This window comes from Orcinus orca, chromosome 16 (assembly GCF_937001465.1).
Source record: "Orcinus orca chromosome 16, mOrcOrc1.1, whole genome shotgun sequence".
Taxonomy (NCBI): domain Eukaryota; kingdom Metazoa; phylum Chordata; class Mammalia; order Artiodactyla; family Delphinidae; genus Orcinus; species Orcinus orca.
Genome location: NC_064574.1, coordinates 11,069,530 through 11,086,324, shown reverse-complemented (window position 1 = coordinate 11,086,324; position 16,795 = coordinate 11,069,530). Strand labels below are relative to the sequence as shown.

Genomic DNA, 16,795 nt, shown 5'->3' with positions numbered 1-16,795 from the left:
ACAGTCCATATAAGAAAGAATACACAGGTCCAATAAACAGAAACATTAAACCTCTCATAGCAAAGGAGCGCCAAGTCAAAACAGTACCAGTTCAGCAAATATTTTTTTAAATTAAAAAACATGGCACTTCTGGGATGGGGTGAAACCATCACTGACACAGTATTGGTGGAAGTTTCCCATTTGTATGTTTCTGGAAGGTAATTTGAATTCTAGAAGCAATATGTATTTCAAGCTCTCGAAATGACTCTCCAAAATTGTACTCTGGAATAAACCCTAAATAAACAAAAAAGATACACATGGAGATTCATGTATAAGAAGATTAATTAATCCTCCAAGTATAACAAGATGAACTGTAGTACTATTTATAATAAAAATACAAGCAGCCAGTATTTGTTGACTAACAATATACCTGGTGCCATTATAATCACCTGACATGTATTAACTCATTTAACCCTCGCGACAACCCTATGGGGTGATAACTCTTGCTATTATCATTCTATACATAAAGAAATGGAGGCACAGAAAGGTCAGGTGATTTGCCTAAGATCACAGAGCAAGCAAGTAGCAAAGGCAGGATTTGAACCCAGGATACCCAGGGCCAGAGCATGCACGATTAATCATTGTGTTGCTAGCCCTCCCTTCTTGATAACAGTAAAAAACTTAAAAGAATGTGTCTCCTGATGTGAAAATATAATTTTTTTAAAAAACTTTAGGGGTGGGGGGCTTCCCTGGTGGCTCAGTGGTTGAGAGTCCGCCTGCCGATGCAGGGGACGCGGGTTCGTGGCCCGGTCCAGGAAGATCCCACATGCCGCAGAGCGGCTGGGCCCATGAGCCATGGCCGCTGAGCCTGCGCGTCCGGAGCCTGTGCTCCGCAACGGGAGAGGCCACAACAGTGAGAGGCCCGCGTACCGCAAAAAAAAAAAAAAAAAAAAAAGTTAAGGGTGGGCAAAACTTTATCATCCAACAAAACAAGCAAGGATGAGTTAAAATACATTATAACACGCTCATGCAATGGTGAACCGTGTCAATATCAAGATCACTGGAGACAAGGGAAATTTCTCATGGTAAGGAGAGCAGGACAGGAAACTACACAATGGGCTCCATCCCCCAAATCAATGTCATTGGAAAGAAAAAGATGGTCAATTTTGTATGGCACTCAGAAGGCCGCCTGACCTGTGGTCTTCTCAGTAAACACGACTTTGGACTCGGCCGTGAAGTTCTGTCCCGTGAGGATCATCTGCTGGCCCCCGTAGACCAGGCAGCTGTCGATGTCTTGTCTTTCCACCATGGGCAGCTCATGGGCGGATCGCTGGGCTGCGGGCAGGAGAAAAAGAAGACAGTGTGATGACAGGAGACGCCCATGCAGAATCGTCCAGTGATTTCACGGGAGCGGGACACTATGCACTCTGCCCACCTTGGTCACTTGTTGTCATTGCAAACATGGAAGCCTCACCCCTGGCAACCAGTGACTATGCAAATGTTATGTTCTTGTCAAAATGCCCCAAGTAATTTCGGCTAATTTTCTCCTAACAACACTTTTCATTTTCATGAATCAAGAGACAGATGCCTGTTCTCCTTTGAGGGAGGAAAGGAGAGTAAGAATTTGATTTTTTTTTTTTTTAATAAAAGGATGGGCAAATCAACTTTTTTGTAAGAGATTTCCTTTGCTAGAATGTACTCTCTTCTCCTGCACTTGATGTCAGCAACACACGAAGGGCTCATGGATGTAAACTTCCGGACCTGATTCCTAAAGGTTCAGATGCCTTGGCCTTGGAATTCGTTTGCCATCCTGAACATGATTTGCCCCCATCACTTCTCTGACCACACTTCCTAGAACTCCCCCTTGCTCACTCTGCTCCAGTCACACTTCTAGAATGTTCTCACCATCTCTCAAACATACATAGCATGCTCCTATCTTTCAATGTCTGCCCTTTCAAGTCTTTCTCTCTGGAAGGTTCTTCCCTGATTACCCGCATGGCTGCCTTCCTCACTTCTTGCAGGTTTCTCCTCAGATGTCACCTCCTCAGGGCAGCTTCCTTACCCCTACCCTTCCATTCTCCCCCTCAGAGTTAAAACAGCAGTACCCACCCTCTCTCCATCTGTCTGGCTGTGTCTCTCCCTCTTTCCCCTTTATCCTGCTTAATCATTTCCAAAGAACTTTCCACTTTCAGACGCACTACATGTAGCTTTATTGGTTCATTTGTCTTTCGTCTCTTCCCCACGAGAACGTGAGCCCAGGAGGGAGGAGCGTCGCTTTGGGCATGCTGTGAGCCCAGGGCTGGGGACAGTTCCTAGGACCTAGCAGGGGATGCCTGAGATGGATGGATGCAAGTATTGATAGATGGAAGGAAGGGAGGAAGGGAGGAAAGAAAGAGAGAGAGGGGGAGGGAGGGAGGAAGGGTTGATGGATGGATGGATGGAGATATGTATGGATACAGATGTGTCTCAATATATCTTGACACACACATACATATCGATATCTCTACATATCTGCACCTACATCTTCATCTGTATCTACAATGAGGAACGGCACAGGTTGAGTGTTTAACCACAATGACATATTTGAATGCTCACAGTAACCTTCTAAGAAAAGAAGTACTAAAATTATTCACCTTTGGGGAGCAAACTAAAGCCTAGGAGAAGTCAGATGGGGTGACGCTTAGATCTGACCCCTCCAGAACTGGTTTGTCCAGCTCCAGAACCCCATCTCCTAGCCCCTCCAGCCAACCAATTCTTCTGAAGGTGGGCTGCAGGAAAGAATGAAGACCCTCTCCAGATGCCTTTCCTGGGCAGGGTGAGAAATGGGTCCCATCCAGCATGAGGGACCATCTCCTCAGCCTCGCCTTGGCAGCGTGGGCCGAAGAGGCCGGCCCTCCCTGGGTGAGTCAGCCTGAGCTCCTGGCGTTCCTCCCAGAGCCCAAGAACTGGGCAGAGGGCCAGCCCTTTCCGTGCCAGGGGCCTGCGGACCTCCCCATCCGGGAGCCGGGGACGCAGCCACGTGAGGCCAGAGGCTCAGACCCAACCCTGTCCTCCTGGCTGGCCTGGGCCTCCAGGTCCAGCACCCCCTCCCTTCGGCCCCAGAGCCACGTTGAAATCAGTCCCTTCAGGAGCAGACACACACTTGGTGACATTTAAGGAGTCTGCTGCGGACCAGACGCTCCCAGACACTTTACATTGAAAACGCAGCCGGATGACTCTCAGTGATGGCCCTGCCGCTATCTTCCCATCCCAGGCTCGGCCCAGGCTCTCTGTTCCCAGGGGCCCACCAGCCAGCGCGGTTCTAAGGGGCTGCCAGTTAAGGGTACGTATTAAAAAGGCCTCTCTGCAGAAGCTGCTAATTTCTCCCACATGAGCCAGGTTATTAAGCCTTTCTTTCAACAGAGGAGTTCTCTATGACTTCCTAATTGAGCTGCCACCAATGGGGATTTACTAGCAGTGAAAGCAGCAGCCACACCGCCTAGAAGAGCAGGTCCCAGCTTTTAAGATCTGCCTTTGATGCATTCAGGGGGCCAGTGGGGGCTTTTGGTCCCAGGGATGGGTGGGGAGGCGGCAAGAGCCATCCTTCCCATTTTGCAGGTGGAAAGCCTGAGTCATGGCTCCTGGGCAAGCCGGCCAAGGGCTCCCAAGCCAGCGAGGCCGGGGCCTGGACGTGGCCATGAGCTCTCAGCAGTGGGCGGGAGGCTGGGCCAGACGGCTGCTCCGTGAATCACTGTGCATTGCTGTGAACACAACTCTGCTATTTCCTGAAGCAAACTCACTGCTTCTCCCTCCACAGCCTCACAGTTTCAAGCAACTAACTGATTCTCCCTTTGCCAAGTCTGCATTTCCTGCTCCTTCCCCTTACTGAAGGAAAACTATCTTTTCTAATGAAAATTTAAAGAGTCCAGTCCGGCTTCCTGTGAGCTCTTATCTGGACTCCAGTCTTGCAACTCGAAGTGTGGGCCGAGCACATCAGCATCAAGGGAAGGGGGGGGCGGTATTATTAGAGGTGCAGAACCTCGTGCCCCACCCCAGACCTACTGAACCCACATCTGCAGCTTAACAAGGAATCCAGGTGATTCTTATGAGCTATCAAGTCTGAGAAGAACTGCTCAGTGCTGGCTACACATTAGAATCAGCTGGGGAGTTGAACCAATAATGACCCCCTGGCCCTAATTCTACCATTTTACAGACAGAAAGACAGACGCTCAGAACTCGCTTCACGGAGAGGCAGCTCGTGCCTGGGTGAGGCTGTCGTGTTGGAGGGTCCTCAGTTCCAGCGCAAGTCCCCACCAGGTGATCCTTGCACAGGGCTTCCCAGCTCTAAACCTCACTTTTCCCATCTGAAAAATGGGGCTGTCAGCAGACCCATCTCACAGGCTGTTGTGAGGGTTAAATGGGAGAATTCACAGAAAGTGTACTTGGCTCAGTCAACACCGGCCAGTATGGCGAACAACAGGAAGAGCTGGAGCTCCCTGAGCAGCTGCCCTGTGCTCAGCGCCGGGAACCACTGTTGTCTTGTCTTAGCTATTTCACCAAGTAAGTACGGACCATGTCCACGTGTTTACACACAGCACTGCTCTCTTCACTGCTGTTCTTGGTGGATCCCGACCCAAAACCCAGCTTTCTTGGCCCTGAATCCCAGCATTTTTCAAAGGGAGCTTCCCGGGTCACCTGCAGCCTAATCACCTGGTTGGGGGAGGTGCTTAATAAAAATGCAGCTTCCCCAGGCCACACCCCCAACCCCCCCCCAGCCCCAGAATCTCCTAGAGGAGCCTGGACATTTGCATTTAAACAATCTTTCCAGGCGACTTGTTACACACATTCTGTTTGACAGCCAGGTCTCACACTTAAGACGCCACCTGAGGACGAGAAGACCTCCTCCAGGGGAGGCCCCCCCCCCGCATCCTCAGAGAGCCCAGAGGCAAAGCAAATGAATCCAATTAGCCCCTTAAAGAGGAACTGAAGACAGGCCGACAGCAACCAAAACCACCCTCCTGGGGTCCACTTCCTTCTCCCTCTCTGACGCAGCCTCCAACACCTAGGGCTACTAATTGGGGTGACACGGTCCAGGGCCTATGGGAGGGCTCTCTGCAAGCCCACTGGGCCCCCCAGGCCTGAACCACCACCCGCAGCCGTCCCCACCGAGTCCCATTCGGCTCTTCGACCACTGGAGATTCCAGACCATCCAAACCCCAAACCCGGCAGTGTTCTAACCAAACCGGGGGCCACCAGCTTAAAGCCAAGCCCACGGCCCAGGTCTCACCTGTGGGTGGAGGCTAGACCCTCAGCTCTGGCTTAAGCGTCAAGGTGGCCCTCGAAGCCAGGAGACTACCTCAGGCTTCCCTCCTGCCCCTGGATTCTCGCGCGTCATAAAGTGGCTTGGGGCTCCTCTGTTTTATGAGCTCTGAATCAACAGGGCGCTGTTGGTTTAGCCAGTTTGGGTGTTTACTTTCACTAGCAACAGCAGCTGATTGGGAGCAGAGCCGGCGGTAAAGGCTCAGAGAGGGAAATACACACCAGGCGGGGGTCCTCCAGGTCAGCCTGGACAGGGGGCTGCCTGGCCAAGAATGATGGTCTACCCAAGAACCCCAGGAGAGAGGCGGGAGAAGCTGGTCAGGGAAATTTGGTTGTGCAGAGTGGGTAGGTTCTGCTAACAGTGAATAATTACAGCTGCCATAGAGAGTGCCTTGGATTCCAGCACTTTTTATATATGTTTTTGTTTATATTATAAAGCACACACATGAAGAAGCAATTTACGGTCATGGGTCAAAGTAAGGATGCTGCCACGTGAGAGCCTGAGTTCGAAGCCCAGCTCGGTGACATCCAAGCTTTGGGACCTTGGGCAAGTCATTTAATCTCTCTGTGCCTCTGTTTTCTCATCTATAAAATGGGACTCATCATAGGGCCAACCTCAGAGAGCGGTTTGCAGATTAAATGAGCTAATGCACAGGAAGTGTGTGGCGCCTCATCGGGGCTCAATGAATGTCTGTTATGTTTATTTTTATTGCTAAACTTCATGAGACCACAAGCAGGAATGATTCCCATTTTGGAGGTGAGGGCGCTGAGTCTCCCAAAGGAGAAGTCACATGCCTGAGAGCTCACAGCTACGTAAGGCGGACAGACTGTGGGATTCCCCTACCCAGAGGGACCTCTTTTTAGTAAAATGGAGAAGGACCCACTGGGAAAGCCGCCAGCCAGCCCGGACCAGGAGGAGGGCCCCCTTCGGTCTCACTCTGGCCCAAGCTCTGACCACCCCTCATCCCAGCTGCTGTAAACGCTTCCTGTCTGTACATCAGGCCCTGTCCTTGGCTGTGAGCCTGGCCCGGCTGAGCCGGGCCTGGCCCAGAACATGGTGCTGACTCAGGCCTCGCCGGGGAGGGGCCGGGAGCAGGGCCGGCAGACTGGCCCCTCAGGCTCCCTCAGACCCCGCCCTGGCCACTGATGGGTCTTCCCTGGGAAGCGGGACCCTGGGGCAGAGGAACCCAATTCTCCCCGAGTATGGGGTTCACCTCTGGGAGGGACCTGTCAGCATTCACAGCACGGGACTGGGGCGCGGTGTCTGCAAATGCAGGGGGTCCGCAGTGCATGAGACCACCTGCCCGTTCTGACCTCAGGGGGTCTCAGCTTCCTCATACGGAAAAAGGAGCACAAACAACGGCCCTGAAAGACTGGTACCTCTCGTCCAATCCCCACAGTGCTGGGTCCATAGGAGGGGCTCTTATTCTTCTCCATTCCAACACATTAACAAGGAGCCCCCGCAGAATATTCCCACATATCTCCAGTAACCAAGACCCTTACAGGGGGCTCCATGAATCTCCATTTGACTAATGAGCTCCCTGGTCACTGGCGGACCCAGGCAGCCCAGACAGAGAAAAGGACATGGGTTTTTAACCCCCAGTTCTTGCCCCTTCCCTCGCCAGCCACGTGACTCTCAGATCAGTCAGCCCTTCTGAACCTCAGCCCGCTAGATATAAGCTCAGAGTCTCTGAGTCTTCCCAGGCTACGATGAGGGTAGAAACAAGTTAATAGATGTGACAGCTGGGGGCAGGTGGCAGCTCTTCAATAAAGGGGAGTTTTGCCTCCCCAGCCCCGCCAAACTAGCTCAGTAAAAGGCCATAATCGCAGGGTCAGGTAACCATATCAATCAGTGGAGAAGCCACCCCAATCCTGGGCTCCCCAAAAACCCAGCTTTCCTGTAATCACCACGCAGCCAACCCACAGCACCAGACAGATAATCATCTAAGCTCCTCTCAGCAGCAGGGCTTGCGGCTAGCTGCCAGCTCACCTGAAACAATTAGTGTTTGTTAAACTCCCACACCTACTGCTGCCTGGGCTGTGGGCTCTCGGCAGTGACAGAGTGGCAACCAGAGGTATGTCACGTCTGCCTTGCAGAGCTACAGGGAGGGCTGCAAGTGGGAAAATATGAGACATACCAGAAGAGAGGCATTGGGGTTATTCTACTGTACTGGGATAGGTACTACTACCATCCCCATTTTACAGATGAGACAACTGAGGCACAGAGTGCTAAGTAACTTCCCCGGGACTAAACAGCTAGTAAGTGGCAGAGGCAGGATGTGAACCCAGACCCACAGTCCTAACCATCACCCTAACCCTGCTTCCTCCCAACATGTTGGTTTTCTGATGTTTCTGAATGTGATCCCTTAGTCATCGCTTAAAAGCCACCTTAGAGAGCCGGGGCAGACAAAGGCCTGGCCTACCTGCCCTCTGCCCAAATTTCACCCAAGATTTACTGCTACAGGGTCTCGAGGGAGACAGTCCACTGCAGAGTGGTGGGAGGGTGGCCACAGTTCCCTAAGGGTCGCTGATCTGGTCTCCAGTTTATATGAGATGACGTCACCCTTTGGAGTTCTGGCCCAAATTAGTCTGTCACTCGTGATGTAGCTCAACCTTGGTGTCCTGGGATCCAGCAGGACATGGTCGTCACAGTTGGCTTGGTCCCTTACTAGCTGTGTGACCACAGGCAATTAGTTTAACCTCTCTGTGCTTCAGTTTTCCCATCTATAAAATTGGAACAGATGCTGAGTTCCTGGTGTCCTCCCAATGATTTAGCAGCAACAGAGAAAGTGCTCGACATACAGTAGGTGACTGATAATAGTTCCTTGTCCTTTACCTCTTCCCCTTCATGTCCCCCTCACGTCCTACCTTCCTTCATTTGGTCTTCAAGTATTTATTAGCATCTACTCTGTGCCAGGCACTGTGCTAAACAAGTTTTAAAATATAAATCACATCATGCCAGTCCCTTATGTAGAACTCAAGGCTTCCCGTTTCACTTAGAATAAAATCCAAAGTCCCCTGCTTCCTCTCAGACCTCACCTCCTACACCTCTCCCTGCCCGTCACTCCACACTGCCTCCCCGGCTGCCTTTCTGTTCCCTGACGATGGCAAGCTTATCCCTGCCTTAGGGCTTTGCACCTGCTCTACCCTCCAGCTGGGCCATGCTCCCCCGTCACTCAGGTCCAGGTTAACAAGCCACCTGTTCAGAGAGGTCTTCCCTGGTCAGAATGACTAAGGTTGCTGCTCCCCCACCCCCAAGTCACTAACACATGATCTTTGTTATTTTCACCATGACAGTTAGCTCTGTTTGAAATGATGTCTCTGCCTGCTTGCTGACTGTGGGTTTTCCCCACTAGAATGTGGCCTCCATGATGGTCATGACTCTGGTTTGGTCACCACTGCATCCCCAGTTCCTAGTACTATATGATGCACTCCAAATATATTTTTAATTAAAAGAATAATGTTAAGGGGCCTATAAGAATCATGTGGGTCGTTTTGGCTTCTGGAAGGAGCAGATGGGCAAGAGAGCATCTCTGATTTATGAAGCAAAGCAAAATCAATTTGCCTGTCTGATCTCACTAATTCTAAGGATTTCCATACAGCACTGCTGTGTGATCCCCCATCTTCCACGTCAGACTTAGGAGCGTGTAGTGGAGGAGTAAAGGGGAGGTGGTGAGGGAGGCAACAGTCTTCGGTTGTCTAAGCTCTCACTTTCAGAAAAAGGCATACGAAACGACTGAATTTCCATACGGAAAACAACGCAACTGGACCCTATCTCACACCATACACAAAAATTAACCTGATATGGTTTGTATCCCTAAACCTAAAAGCCAGAATCAAAAACCTTCTAGAAGAAAACAGAAGAGAAGATGTCTGCTACCTTCAGATAGGTGGCGATTTCTTGGGAGAATATAACGAGTAATAATCCCAAAAGAAAAGAAAAGAATATACTAGACTTCATCAAAATAAAATATTGATGCTCTTAATAAGACACAATTGAGAAAAGAAATAGGCAAGCCACAGACCGGGGCAAAATATTCATAATACATAAATCTGACAACAGGTTCATACCCAGTGCAAAAGGAACTACTGTATATTAACAATAAAAATATGAGTCACCCAATAAAAAATGGGCAAAAGCTCTGAACAAACACTTCACCAAAGAAGACACAGGACAGCCAATAAGCACACAGATTAGGGCTCAGCGTCATTAGTCTTTAGGGAAATGCAAATTATGGGTTATGCACAATGAGATACCATTTTACTCACTGTAATGGCTACAATTAGAAAGACTGGCAAAGCCAAATATTAGTGAGCAGGTGGAATTCTCAGACACTCTTGTACAGAGTGTAAAACGATTTGGAAAATACATAAATTGGAACATATGGGTTTTTTTCCCCGTGACCCAGCAATTCCATTACCGGGTATTTACCCAAAAGAAATGAAAGCATCTGTCCACAAAGGCCTTGAAGGGGAATGTTCATAGCAGCCTTATTCATGATCCCCAAACCCCAGAAACAACCCAAATGTCTATCAGTGGTAAATAAACAATCGTTATATTCATACAATTGAATACTGTTCAGCAATAAAAAAAAAAAAAAAGAATGAACCAGCAAATCACGCAGTGACAGTGACGGATCTCAAAAACATCATGCTATAAGTAAAACAAACCAGACGGTACTATACGGTACTATTCCATTACATGAAGTTCTAGAATGGGGAAAGCGCATCTATGGTTACAGAAATCAGAACAGTGCTTGCCTGTGTATGGGGCTGGGGAGGGGGCACTGGCTGAGGGGTAGAAGGAAACTTTCAGGAACGAAGGAAAACGCCCTGTATCTTGTTTGGAGTGGTGGTCACACTGGTATATACGATTGTCAAAACCACTGAACAGAAGATTTACGGTCTGTGCAATTTAGTGTATCTTAATTATACCTTGGTAAAACACAATTATGTCATGAAAAGGGAGAGACTGAAAACACCACGTGAGAAAAGCCATTTTCTAGTCCACACCTCATACCCATGCCCCCAGTTCCTGCAAAACGAGCAAAGTGAATTTACACTCTGTGCTCTGAGCGGGCAGGGCCCGGGGGGAAATTGCTTTAGGTGTTTCCTGAAATGTGATGAACAGAGAGGCCCCTTTGCAGGGCAAGGAGAAAACCCAAGGAAAGTTCTCACGAGAGAAGGCATCTGCCCCTGGGGACACATCCACTCTGTCTCATGGCTGCCTCTCTCTCCTGCTGGGCAGCCTGGGGACACTGTTTTCACACTTTCATTTTTTTCAACAAACATTCTAGAGACAGTTGCTATGGGCCAGGCCCTGGCTAACACCCACTGGTCCCTAACCTTACCTAAGAGAGATTGATAAGTAAATTGGGTGTCAGTGCACAGAGAGGGGACCCTATACCCTGTGGGGTGAGGGCAAGCTTCCTCCTCGAGGGGCCATCTAAACTGGGGCCTTGGATAAGGAGAGGTTAACTAAGCAACAGAAGGATGCGGGAACCCCACCTCCCAGCAGTAGGTCTCTAACTTTGCCGCACGTCAGAATCACTAGGCATCTCTGAAAGTCTCCGGGTTCAGGGCTCAACGCAGACCAACTGAATCAGAGTTTCTGGGGTGGGATTCAGGCATCCTATTTTTTCTTAGAAGTCCCCAGGTGATTCCAACAGGCAGCTAAGATTGCTCTGGATGGAGGTGACAGCATAGGCAGAAGCCTAGGCGCCAGAGGAAGATGCCCGTGCATTTGGGAATTGCGGAGCAGAGAGAAGAGTGAAGCCGAGAAATGCAGCTGAGGAGGTGTCGTGGGTTGAACTGAGCGCCATCAGGACTTCCTGCCCACCCAGAACCTCAGAATGTGACCTCATTTGGAAACAGGGTCTTCAATGATGTGAATAAGGATGAAGATGAAATCATCCTGGATTGCGGGGTCCTAAACCCCATGAGAGTGTCCTTAGGAGAGAGAAAAAAGGGCACACAGAGAAGGCCACGTGAAGATGGAGGTAGAGATTGGAGTGATGTGTCTACAAGCCAAGGAACGCTGGTGATCGCCGGCCACCACCGGAGGAGAGGGGCCTGGAACAGGCTCTCCCTCCCTCAGAGCCTCCAAGAAGGAACCAGTCCTGATGACACCTTGATTTAGGGCTTCTGGCTTTCAGATCTGTGGGAGAATCAATTTCTGTGGCTGGAAGGCTCCCAGGTGGTGGTAATTGTCTTCGCCAGCCCTGGGAACTCGCACAAGAGGGAAGCAAGGGTTCCACCAGCACAAGGGAACTTGGAGTTGAAGCTGAGAGCTCTCAGGAACCCAGGGGGTAAGGCGAACTGTCCTATTCCAAGGGTCCCAGACGAGGAAAGGCTGCCCACAGCTGGGACCGTGTGCAGGGTCTCTGTTGGGCAAGACAAGGGTGTTGCTTCCTGACCTCTTCCACGTTCTCCTCCAGGTGGGAGGAGGGTGGGGCAGCCTCCAGAGCTTGGGAGACAGAGAAGGTTCGAAAGAGTCTCTGCTGAGAATAGGGGAGGGAACTCAAAGGACCTCCGTGGCAACACTGAAGATCCGCTGGAAACAGAAAGCTAGAAACATGGGGTGTCCCTCTGTGCACAGGTGAGATGTGCCCTTGGGCACACAGGCCTATAATAAATAGAAGAGATCTGCCTTTCTACCAAGTAACTCCACTTTCCAAAGAGTGGCCTCCAGTAGCTTGTTCCAGACTTTTCTACTAGATTCTGAGAACTCAACCTTGATCCCTGAGACGTCACGTAAAAGACACCTCCAAAGTAAATAAGTTAGGCTTGCAAATGAGCACCAGCCCACTGAGTGTTTTTCTTACCCACCTACCTTCCCCAAGGGGTGGACATGAAGTCAATGAGTCAACACATATTTACTGTACACATACTGTGTTGATACGTGTCACAGACTAATTTGTCAACAAATACTGAATATCTCCCTGAGGATCAAACAGTCATTCAATTAGTCCATAAATGCTGATAGAACTGCCAGACAGAACAAAGAAGGAGATAAAAATGACAGAAGGCTCTGCCTTCTCTCCGTGAGAGGGAGGGTGGCCCATCGGTAGCTCCACTTGGTATTGCCAGAGAGGCTGGTGGTGAAGAAACCAAAAGAAGCTATTTCACAGAACTAGAAAGTTGGAGACTCTGCCTCTGCTCCCTACCGAGTAAAAATGAGTAAATCACCTTAACAAGAAATCACCTTACCAAGAAAGTCTCAGTTTCCTTATCTGTCAAAGCACAGTAGTTCAATCGGCCAAACACGTCTTTATAAGAATAGGAAAGCAAAAAACTGCTATGTTCAAAGTTCACGCAACTTTTAACACCCTGAGGATCTTGCTGGAGGTGCGTGCAACCAGTGATGACGCTTAAAGTCTCAGATTGACAGGAGATAGAATGACTTGAAGGACCCAAAGATGGAGAGAACAGGAGCTCCTATCAACGGTCCCTCCTGAGGCCTCCTGATCCCCACCTTGCTACAAACCACAGCCCCATCCTGGAGACTGAGTCATTTGCCAGAAAGGCAAGACCTTATCTTCTCAAAATCCCCCAAATCACTGAGGAAGAGCCTGAGTTTCCTTCCCCAAATGTCTTGAGATGTTCAAAACCAAGACCAGGGTGGGGCAGTCACCACGATTAGCACTTGGGGGACAGGGGTGGGGTCTGCTGGGCAGAGGAGGGGAATTCCTCCACTGTTTCTGTGATGATGTTTTTCAAACGCTTGTTCTCCTCTGTTGTCTGCTGTTGGGTCTTTCTCCTCTAACTTCAGAGCACAAACTCACCACCACATTCAGCCTGGTCCCCCATCCTGACTCACCAGCCTGGAAGAGATCACAGGCCTCCCTCATCCTTTTCCAAAGACCAATCAAGACCAAGTTCTGGCTTCTCTACCAAAGAGGGTCCGCCCTCTCCTCTTGCTGGCTGAAGGCCAGTCTTCCTCAATGCTTTCTGCATAAAATATTCATACTTTCCCTTTCCTCATTAGTGTCTAATTAAGACTACCTCTGATGAAACCAAGCCACGTGCAGTTCTCAGCTGACCTACAGAGTATTTTGACTTTGTTGTCGCTTTTCTTAAAAATCAGGAGATTATTGGTTTATCTTAAAAAAAAAATCAGGGGCTTCCCTGGTGGCGCAGTGGTTGAGAGTCCGCCTGCCGATGCAGGGGACGTGGGTTCGTGCCCCGGTCCGGGAAGATCTCACATGCCGCAGAGTGGCTGGGCCCATGAGCCATGGCCGCTGAGCCTGCGTGTCCGGAGCCTGTGTCCCGCAACGGGAGAGGCCACAGCATTGAGAGGCCCGCGTACCACACACACACACACACAAAAAAATCAGATTTGGCCACACTGAGTCGACACTCCCACATGGAAACACTGGCTGGATTTGGGTAGCAGCAACCCATTTAGGTGGAGAACGTGCCACCCTGGCCCCCAGTCTCTACCACTACTACCCACCCAACCCACTCCACTCATGTCCACGACCTCCCTCGTCTCTGCAGGCAGCTGATTCTGTGACACCTAATTATGGTAAAGTGTCCAGTAAAAAGGTGGGAAAAAAACCCTGAAACATAATTGAATATGGAACATTATTGTAAGAGCACAAAAATATTCTTAGAAGAACGAGACTTTGTAAAACTAATAAAAACAGCTTTTGTTTCTGGAACAATGCTTACTGCTTTCTTTATGCTTTTAAAAATGACTTCTCAACTCTCAAAAGCTGAGCAGACAATAAGCTTTGTCACATCTAACTACAAAATCCAACAACAAACTTGCCCAAAGTACCTAAGAATGATCTCAAAGTGATTTCTTCTCTTGAAGCCTAAGGTAGCTGGGCCAGGTCTCTGCTCAGAGACCTTCCGAACAGCAGATCTTGGCCACTCTGTACTGGATTCTGAAAACCTTCTGCATCTTTGTGTGGGTTAGCTTACACCAGACTGTAAGCTCACTGACGACAGAGAAAACATCTTGCTCATCTGCAGGCCCCCAGCACAGCACCAGACACTGAGCAGATTCTCAGTAAACGCCCAGGAATGGGCTGAGGGTGATGGGCTGTGCTGAGGGTGATGGGGACGTGTGGCTCCTGCATGCCAAAGCTCCTGCTCAAATCCCAGCCCTGCTGAGACACGTTACACTGCCCCTCACCTCTCTCCCTCCTCTTCTCTAAAATGGGCATCATGACACCAGCCATTGCCCAGGACTGCTGTGAGTATTTAAAGAGTACAACACACTGAGCACTTAGCCTAGTGGCCAGTGGAGTCACAGTGCAGTAAGCGAGAGCCACTGTGATACTGTTATTATTCTACTGAAAGAGAAGAGGGAAAAGGGACTTCCCTGGTGGCACAGTTGATGGGACTCTGCGCTCCCAATGCAAGGGGCCCGGGTTCGATCCCTGGTCAGGGAACTAGATCCCACATGCATGCCGCAACTGGGAGTTCGCATGCCACAACTAAGGAGCCCGCCTGCCGCAACTAAGACCCAGCGCAACCAAACAAATAAATCTAAAAAAAAAAAAAGGGGGCACTAAGTACAGTGAACTCACTCCAACTGCATCTAGCCTTTTTGAGACCAGCACAACACTTATACATTTCAAATCTTCTAAACTAAGCTGTAGACTACTTACCAGCCATGATGATTTTTGACAGTAAACCCTCCACACGTAAAGAGAAGCAGACAGAAACCCTGAAACGTGCTCTGTCTCTGGCCCCTTTGGTCATCTTGGGCCACCGCTGACCCCTGCGGGTCACACATTCTTGCTGGGTACCTTGCCCAGGCTACACTGCCCAGGGTCACATACACTACACTTGCCAAAAACCGACCCTGCCCAGAACCCAACTTACAGCACTCGATGGGGTTAGATGCTATCTGCAAGGAGACGATCCTTCCGCTGGACTCTGGAATGTGCACCCGGAACACCAGCCTCACCCGCGTGTTCTTCCTCCCGATGTCCGTCTCGCCCTTCCGCAGCTCAATGTCCGCGTTCCGAAGCTTCAGGATCCCCGCACAGTCAATGCTGCCGGAAAGTCAAGAACCCCACTGACAACTGACCATCTCGGGGAGCAGGAAAGGTCACCCGCAAGGGGGGCGGGGGACTGCAATACACGGATACATTTTTCAGCCAGGAATTTAAACCAAAATGGGGGTAAAACGCAAAGTAATTAGCAAAATCCCCCAGTGGAAATTACCTCTCTAGGGAGATTCTGCATGCTTACTTTTCTACTCTCAAAAGTACCTGAAAAACTCAAAGACGCAACTGGGAAAAATTGATTATGGACTATGCAATAGTAAGAGTAGTCATATGGACATTAAATACCTTGATTTGATAAATGTACTGTGGTCCCGTAAGAGAGCATGCTTGTTCTTAGGAAATGCATGCTTAAGCATTTAAAAGTAAAAAGGCATGATGTCTGCAACTAACTCGCGACCGGTTCAGGAAAAAATAAAGAGAGGGGGAGAAAAACAGTAATAAAGCAAATGTGGAAAATGTTAACAACTGGTAAATCTGAGCGAACAGTGTAACAGGCGTTCTTTGTACAATTCTCGCAGTTTTCATGTTTGAGATTATTCTCTAATGAAGTTTTTTAAACTCCGACACACGGGTGCAATGTTTCCCACAGTTTAGCCATATGCATATCCGCTCTGTGAGGTTAGGCCTATCTGCATAGTTGTTTAATAATTTTAAGTCAAACAAATTTATAAATGTAAATAAATTTAGCCTCATCCCAAGCAACATAAACCAAAGATGCATAAGTATTCTTCCTCTCAATACACATGAAAAACATGTAGGTCTAGAACTTTTAAAATGGAGACTTTTAAAACAGAAACCTCTGTGGGTCCTTCACAAATTGGGAACCACTGTCTACGATTGCTTCCATCAACTCCATCCTCCTCCCAAATCCCCGCCACTTGGCCCCATCACTTCCCCATGAAGACCCACTGCCCTCAGCCCCCAGCCCTTACGTTGCCCTCATGTTGTTTTTTGGCTCCAGTGGAATCTCCAGGACTTTGGTGTTGCCCACGATCTTCTCGTAGCTGGTGGTGGTGACGGTTTTCCCCGTGATCCGGTGTACCTGGTAGAAGGCATGGGGCTTAAGGATCCGCTCGTCGGCCGTCCCAATGAAGATCTGAAGCCCCAGCGGCTTGTTTTCCATGTAGCCATGGAGCTGAGGGGGAGAAAACAAAACCAAATTATTACAGCACCATTAACATACAGGGTATGGTGGCTACAGTCCAACAAACAAAAACATCAAAGAAGCTCATGAGCAGCAGAAAGAACACAGAATTGCTGCAATGTCTAGAGCCATGGAGAACTGGAAGCAACTTGCATGTCCAGCCAGAGGGGGCTGCTTGGATAAATTATAGGGATCCTCTTTAAAATGGAATATTAAGCAGCCCTGAGAAAGACTGTGATAGATCAGATTGCATTTATGGAGAAACAGCCAGAAACTGTGCTTAATTGGTGACCGGGGGTCAGGGGGTGGCAGTGAGAAGAGAAAATAAGTGGAAACGATAAACCAGAGC

General features: G+C 49.3%; 1 protein-coding gene across 4 annotated transcripts in view; it reads right to left on the bottom strand.

The window, feature by feature from the left end:
- The window catches only part of NFATC2 (nuclear factor of activated T cells 2), a 158,269-nt gene that overhangs the window by 64,356 nt on the left and 77,118 nt on the right, over positions 1-16,795 (bottom strand). For all 4 annotated transcript variants that reach the window (XM_033411144.2, XM_012537826.3, XM_004282906.4 and 1 more), the window contains exons 4-6: positions 16,235-16,437; positions 15,115-15,287; positions 1,174-1,314 (exon numbers count right to left, since the gene is read on the bottom strand). In XM_033411144.2, coding sequence (XP_033267035.1) covers positions 1,174-1,314; positions 15,115-15,287; positions 16,235-16,437 — 517 coding nt within the window. The remainder of the gene's footprint in view (positions 1-1,173; positions 1,315-15,114; positions 15,288-16,234; positions 16,438-16,795) is intronic.